This window comes from Cicer arietinum, chromosome 5 (assembly GCF_000331145.2).
Source record: "Cicer arietinum cultivar CDC Frontier isolate Library 1 chromosome 5, Cicar.CDCFrontier_v2.0, whole genome shotgun sequence".
In the NCBI taxonomy this organism is placed as follows: domain Eukaryota; kingdom Viridiplantae; phylum Streptophyta; class Magnoliopsida; order Fabales; family Fabaceae; genus Cicer; species Cicer arietinum.
In genome coordinates this window covers 50,002,331-50,009,830 of record NC_021164.2, presented here as the reverse complement: position 1 = coordinate 50,009,830, position 7,500 = coordinate 50,002,331, and the positions used below count along the sequence as shown (strand labels likewise).

The 7,500-nt window shown below is 33.9% G+C and overlaps 1 protein-coding gene across 6 annotated transcripts; it reads left to right on the top strand.

The window, feature by feature from the left end:
- The first annotated feature begins 3,380 nt into the window (after window positions 1–3,380).
- LOC101511237 (uncharacterized) lies at window positions 3,381–7,379 on the top strand. 6 transcript variants are annotated; one of them, XM_027334996.2, is made up of 4 exons: window positions 3,388–3,642; window positions 3,781–3,834; window positions 5,108–5,343; window positions 5,888–7,379. In XM_027334996.2, exon 4 carries the CDS (start codon window positions 5,903–5,905, stop codon window positions 7,322–7,324), a length of 1,422 nt encoding a protein of 473 aa, XP_027190797.1. In that variant the 5' UTR covers window positions 3,388–3,642; window positions 3,781–3,834; window positions 5,108–5,343; window positions 5,888–5,902; the 3' UTR covers window positions 7,325–7,379. The 6 variants fall into 6 exon arrangements, with proteins under 6 accessions (XP_004500146.1, XP_027190797.1, XP_027190796.1 ...); XM_027334995.2 differs by having other exon boundaries at window positions 3,781–3,852; XM_027334994.2 differs by having other exon boundaries at window positions 3,781–3,858.
- Window positions 7,380–7,500: the final 121 nt, after the last annotated feature.

Here is a 7,500-nt window from a genome sequence, read left to right as displayed (position 1 = left end):
GAGCTCCCAGTTGCGATTCACGAGCTCCCGTCGTTCGTTTGCCGACCAGCAGTAGGGGGCCTTGGCCCCCCAGAGGCACGTGTCGTTGGTTGACCTCGTAAGGCGGATGAGCCTTGCGGGACACCTTGAAACGCAATTCCTATTGAGCGGCAGGTAGAATCTTTTGCAGACGACTTAAATACGCGACAGGGTATTGTAAGTGGCAGAGTGGCTTTGCTGCCACGATCCACTGAGATTCAGCCTTAGTCGCTTCGATTCGTCCCTCCACACCCATGAGTAACCTTCTTGTACATGTGCCATTAAGGGTTTAGCAAATACCAAAATAGGCCCAGGGCTATGCCCTCCATCGAGGGATTGGGCGCGTGCCGTCCTAAGGCAATTCGTCCAGACCTATGCGCAGACTAGGTCATGCACATGATAACCGTACTGATGATACACACTTGCGGTGGAAACACTCGAACAAATCAAGGGCACGTAGGCCATAGTAGTCATGGACATTTTATGGCAAAAACTTATTCAACGTCCGTGACTAGGGAAGGCTCGTGGGTCACCTGAACCGAACTGTGTCAGTCACGGTGCATGACTTAGACTTATTCTTCGTCGGCGACAGTCTGTGACTAGGGAAGGCTCGTAGGCAAGCAGGCTGGCTGGCCAGCACCCAGTCACAAGTCCCTAGTCACCAGGCAAGCATGCTGGCTGGCTGGCCTGCACCCAGTCACCAGTCCCCAGTCACGAGTCGCGACTCACGAGCCCCCAGTTACCAGCCCCCAGTCACCAGTCCCGAGTCGCGACTCACGAGTCACGAGTCACTTAGTAACGCAATCCAAATTTTGTTTTCAATGAAATTTTTGATGTCCATGTTATGTGTTTTGTGATGCAAGTCCCGTGATAAATTTTAATCAAAATTATATTTTTAATATTTTAAATATTTTTTAATAATATTTTTAATATTTTCTGCACTTTAAAAAATTATAATTAAATAATCCCTTTCCAGAAAATTCCAATTTTTTGTGGGAAGTGTTATTTAATTATTGACAACGTCCCTGTAAAATTTCAAGAAAAAATTCCAAGTCTAGGTACCTCAACTCGAAAATGTGCCCCTTATATAATTTTTTAAAAATTCACCGTTTGTCAAAAAATTCCAAATTTTTTTGAGGAGATTAATATTGGGTTTATGAACATTCGTGCAAAAGTTCATGAAAAAATTCGAAGTCTAGGTCCCTCAAAAGTGGTTTTCCTCCTATAGCCAAAAAAGGGCTCTCTTTCTACAAAACTGGAAAAAACACTTCAGACATATATAGGGGAGGGTATGTGTGCTCCTGGCATGGGCCAGATTTTAGGCCAGCGCCTGGACAAAAAAAAAATTGAAGGATGTGGGCATGATAAGGCAAATGTTGGCTTGTGAATTGACGGACGGTGTAGCAAAATCAAAAATTTGGCTCGAATGTGCAAAACCACCACGCGCGCGACGACTACGACTACGACTAAGACGTGGACGTGGCGCGCGCGCGTGTGTTGGCTTGCTAGATGTGGGGCGTAGCAACGGAATCCAAATTTTTCAATCGGATGTGGGTAAAACAACACGCGCGGAGTCGCGATTCACGAGCCCCCAGTCACCAGTCCCTAGTCACCAGTCCCCAGTCACCAGTCACGAGTCGCGATTCACGAGCCCCCAGTCACCAAAATGGGGGGACTATTTTCACGATTCAGCTAAAATATGGGGTCCAAAACTGCAATTAAGCCTAAATATAAATTAACTTTTTTTTTATACCGATTTCTTTTTCCCAATTCACAACACCGTCCCTTGTATCAAATATCTGAAATAAAATAAATGCTAAATTACATTTGTGGTCCCTTAACTTAATTTCAGGTAACGTTTTAGTCATTTTTTTTTCTCGAATTGGTCATTTATATTAATTTTAAGTGACAATTTGATATTTTATGTTTTAAAATTTCAACAATGTTATCATTTTTTATACAAAAATTCAAAAAAATCATCAAAATTTTCAACCAAACCCCATAAAATTAATAATCATCTTCAATATAATGCAAATTTTATCAAATCAATAACTCAAATATTCAAATACGCTCATATTTTCATCTCCAACAACATCAAATAAAACATGAAAATATGAGTTTATTTCAAGATTTAAGTTATGAATTTGATTAAATTTGTATTTTATTGAAGATGATAATGAATTTTATGGGTTTTGTTTGAAAAATTTGATGATTTTTTTGAAGTTTTGTAAATAAAAAAGGACAACATTGTTGATATTTTAAAACATAAAATATTAAATTGTCACTTAAAATTAAAATAAAAGACCAACTCGAAAAAAAAATAAAGGACTAAAATAAATTATAATTAATCGCCATAATATATTTTTACAATATCAATATTAATTATATTTATTCATACCTGATCTGTGTCAAAAATATTTGTAGTATCGACGCATTTTTTATCTATTAATAGTAACGGTTTATCAATATCTGTTATCATTTAAAAAACATTAATAAAATTCAAAAAAATTAAGAATTAATTTCAAAATATAGTTTTGTACCGGAAAACTTGGATATGAAGTTTTGCGAAATACAGTTCTGTATTGGAAAACTTGTGTATGAAGATTTCTAGAACACAGTTTCGTATTGGAAAACTTGACAATTAAGTTTCCGGTACATAATTTTCCCATTCTATGCTGGAAAACTGTGTTTTAAGTTTTCCGGAATTTACCTTGTGTATTGGAAAACTTAAGAAAACTTTTTGGAAGTATAATGTGTATCGAAAGTCTTATTTAAAGTTTTCCGAAAGTTACCGAAAAACTTGAACTTACCGAATATTTTTTACTGCTCCGGAATTGAGAAAATGGTGAAAAAGATTTTTTAACTTTTCATTGGGTGAATTAGTAAAAAAAAAATTGAAGATATTTTTGACATTTTGAATTTTTTTGAAAGGTACAAGATAAGTTTTTCTAAAAAAAATTGTTTCTTTTACGGTGAATGAGGTAATATTAAGGCTTAAAAGTAGTCCCCCAATTTTGGTCCCCGAAGCTGAATTTTGGTCCAAAATTTCATGAAATTTCATTTTTTTTGCATTTATTTAAGTCATACAATGCCTCAAGATCTCATTTGCAACAATTGTACCTGAAATATGATCATAAATGGTGTAATACGACTTTAAAAAATAAAATTTCATCAAATTTTAAACTAAAATTCTGTTTAGAGGCCAAAATTGGAAAAAAATAAAATGAGGGGACTACTTTCGTGTTTCAGCTAAAATAGGAGGACCAAAATTGCAATTAAGCTTAATATTAATTGGAAGTAGAGTATTTTAATGGAAAAAAAAAAATTTGCTCATATATAAATGAAAAAACCTAATTTGTGGTTGGTATCCAATGCAGTAATAATAAAATGCGCGTGTGTGGGAAAGTTGGGTTGTGAGTGGAGAGAGAAACAGTATGTATTTGGTACAATTTCTCTTTCTCTAGACAAACATCTTTTGTTTATGCTTCAAACCTCAACCACCGGTTCGGTCGTTTCTCTTTGGAAGCCACCACCATCTGTTCTTCCTCCGCAAAGCCTCAACCCATCTTAATCATTTTTGTTTCAACTGTAGATGGAGAAAAGATGCTTGGCAGACGCACATAGGTACACGCAACATGATCTGATTTAGTTTTTTAACACTTGTTTTTACTTATTCGAAGCATAATCAGTTTTTTGTTAGATTTTTCATCTCTCTTAGATCTGGGTTTGATTAAGTAACTTCATTTTTTCATCTATGTTAAGGTACTGAATCTACTGAGCATGCCATTATTTATGTGTTGGAAGGTCGTCATCACGGTGAGTAAGAGCAAAAAGGTTAGGGTGAGTCTTTTACGATTTTTAAATTTATTTTCAAGTTTATGATCTTTGACATTTTGAATCCGTTAAAGTTTTGAATTTTTTAGGGTTCTGAACGTTTTCTGTTTTGGGTCTTTTTCGTGGTTTCTTTCTGTTTTTATTAAGTTGGGTTCAATGTGTTTAACTTAGGGTTTTTATTTTTCATTTTATATGTTTAATATATTTTAAGACTAATTTTGGTTTCACTGTTCTTAATTTTGGTTATTTATTTGTCTTGTTTAGTTTGATTGTGTGAATTATTCATATTTGTAACTGCAATGTGAAATGAAATAAAATGAAAAGGAAAATAATATAGCCTACTGTTTTATTGAAATCAATTCTGAAATCTTGCTAAACAAAAATCTAAAACACTAACATGAAGATTCAAGATTCTAATCTTTGTTGATGAGATTCGAGAGAAATTAAGTTAAATATTTGTTTAGAGAGTAGATGCTGATAAGATAGTCTATTCAAATTGTCTATTTATTCTGGACATTTATTTTGTGCATAAGGTGCAAATATAAATTTTAGAATGTCTTGTACAAAACTATGATTTTTTTTCTCTCCAAAGGTCGGGTACATTATACAAAACATTGGCACAGTTCCCCAATAGGGATGCCCCAAATTTTTTTGTAATAATATATCTGAACTTTGAAAATTGCATTAATTTTGTTCAAAGACAGTTCTAAAATTTTATATTTGCACCTATACTTAAAATAAATGTCCAAAATAAATACCCAATTTAAACAAAGACTATCTTCTCTCTATCTCCTCTCCAAACAAATACTAAGCCTAATTTCTCTCAACTCTCATCAGCAAAGGTTCGTATCTGTTATGTAAATTATTGATTTTAGAAACTTTGAAATGGTTAATTATTGAATATAGGAACTCATTATCTAATCTGATGTCAAGGTTTTATATTTTAAGAACTCATTATTGATTTTGTGATTTACAATGGTAGTAATAGATAATTTGCTGGTAATCTATTATTGGATCTATATGATTTACAATGGAACTCATTACTGCATTATTAGATCTATTATTGGTTTGCTTCGTGTTAAAAGGGCTCTTTTTAAATGGTAAGAAGGTTAGTATGAGCTTGAAGTTGTATCTAGATGTTATTTACAATTTATTTATTTTGCTGAATTTAAATAAAATAGTTTGAGACTTGAGTTTTTGGTATTTCATTTGGTAAAAATATAATACTTTGAAATAACATAGCATTTTTTATTAGGGGCCTAATATTTTAAATTCGAACATGACATCAAAAAACATTAAGACGGCTTTGAGGCAGAGAAATAGTAACAATTTACAAGACAAGGAATTATTAGAAAGAAAAGAAAGCAGAAGGGAAACTCAAGTGATGAAATTGGAAGAGGAATTTCAGCCCAAGTTCCACACCACTACTTTCAGTTTTTTGCCTCACTTATACACTTCAACCTCTCACATAATCATCGCATTTTGGAGATGGTTATTTTCTGCTTGTTACTCTTTATAGGCTCCTTGGTTCCCTAACTGCTTTGCCCCCTAACTGTTCCTTTGTAGTGGCATTTGCTGACTCATCATTAATGCTACTTCTGATTGGTTTGTCGAATTTTGTGAATGGAACAGCATTGGAAATTGAGGGTTATCAACCTGAAAAATCTGTTCTTTCTGTTGAATATTGTATAAATGATTTTCATTATAGCTGATTGCTGCACAACTGGTTATGTATGAAATAAATAAATTCAATATTCAATTCAAGCTTACCATATGACTGTATTTATTTATTTATTTATTTATTTATTTATTTATTTATGTTACTCATCATTTGATTTCACCAATCATTATGTTATGCATTTCTCGTTGCAAGTTTCTTCATTTTTGATGTTTTATCTGTTGGATTTGTTGTCGGCTTATACTATCCTATCGAGTCCGTTGTCTACTGTTCTCATATTATATTTCAGTTTCCAACTGTCATATTGGATTAGAGGTATGTTATATCATCTGAGTTGTACTTTTATTTCTTTTTCAGGTTTGATTGTAAAAGATGAGTTTAACATCACGGAAAGCTCGTCCTAAAAATGAGACCAAAAGGGAGGAGGATGTTAAAGTAAAAGAGGTCCAAGAAAAAGAGGTTGAAGATGGTAAAGAGTGTGATGTTGATATCCTGGAAGTGAAAAGGACGAAGACGGAAAAGACAATTGGTCGAGTTAAAAGGCAGAGATTTAAATCTATAAATAAGTGCACTTACTCTGACTCACGTCATCATGATCATGCAACAAACAAGCAGAATATGAATATTCAGCAAAACTCAAATAGTAGTAAGAATTTTGAACTGATTTCAAAGCTTCCTCAAGACTTGATGCTTGCTATCCTTAGTTTGGTTCCTGTTAAGTGTCTGCTTAACTCTGCAAGGCACGTTTCCAAACCTTGGGCTACTGCTACTCAAGCCTGCCTACGTGGTAAACCACCTGGTCTTTACCTTGAAAGTTTTAATCCAACCGTGACTTCTTATTTCTTGAATATTCAAGACTATGTCAAGGGACATTCTGAAAGGATTTATTTGGGACCCCCTTTGAGATTGGGACAGATAGTCGCTATTTGTGATGGCATGTTTCTGCTATGTGATCGTTTTAGACTTACTTACGTCGTAAACCCCATCCTTAGGTGCTGCTTTAGAATTCCTCTTTCACCTTCTTCAAACCAACGGGAAGGGGTTATCTGGCGATCTATTATAGCATGTGTTCCCCGCACTGCCAAATTCAAGGTGTTCTTAGTAGATACCCAAAGTGTTTCGGGGGTCAATTGGTATGTTTTCTACGTCCTAAGAATTGGAATAGACAACACATGGAAAGAAATAGTTAGAAAAGAATATAACTTGGAGGATAAGTGGTATTTTTTATGGAAACCAGTTCATAATGGAGACAATCATATCTATTGGATAACATGGGATGGAGTGATTGTGATGGATGTTGGCAAGGAAATTATTATACGTGAATATCCACTCCCCCCTCAACAGCATCCTCAACAGCATGCTTTTCCACTTGCAGATTATTTATGGACGGGAGATCGTCTTTCTTGCATTTCTTGCGTTGTGGATGAAAAAGACATTAAAACATATCCAATCTTTACTTTGGATATGAATTCAGGAAAATGGACTCTTTATCATGAGATGAGACCTTTTGATAGTATGGCTATTTGCAGCCATAAGCTTGGTTTTGATATTGATATAGTGATGACGGTTGTGAGGTGTCGGTTTTGGATCAACGACCAAATTATCTTTATAGTAGAGTTCGATCAAAAGTTGGATCCAACATCTAGTAAGGAAATGTTGTCTAACCCAAGATTACTAACAAAAAAAGTACACTTTTGTTACAATGTCAAGACAAGACAACTGACAAAGATTGATTGCATTCCAATAGGCAATTTTAAGGCATGGCTTCATACCAACACTCTAACTCGTTGCTAAGTATTCCAATGTATGCTATGTAGTAGTATTTATAAAGTAGTAGTATTTATATTTATATTTGTCTTGCTAATTATTATTATTATTATTATTATTATTATTATTATTATTATTATTATTATTATTATTATTATTATTATTATTATTATTATTATTATTATTATTATTATTATTTGTTA

What these genes read in the sequence shown, in the direction of transcription:
- LOC101511237 (XM_004500089.4), top strand. Translation starts at nt 5,903, where the DNA reads ATGAGTTTAACATCACGGAAAGCTCGTCCTAAAAATGAGACCAAAAGG.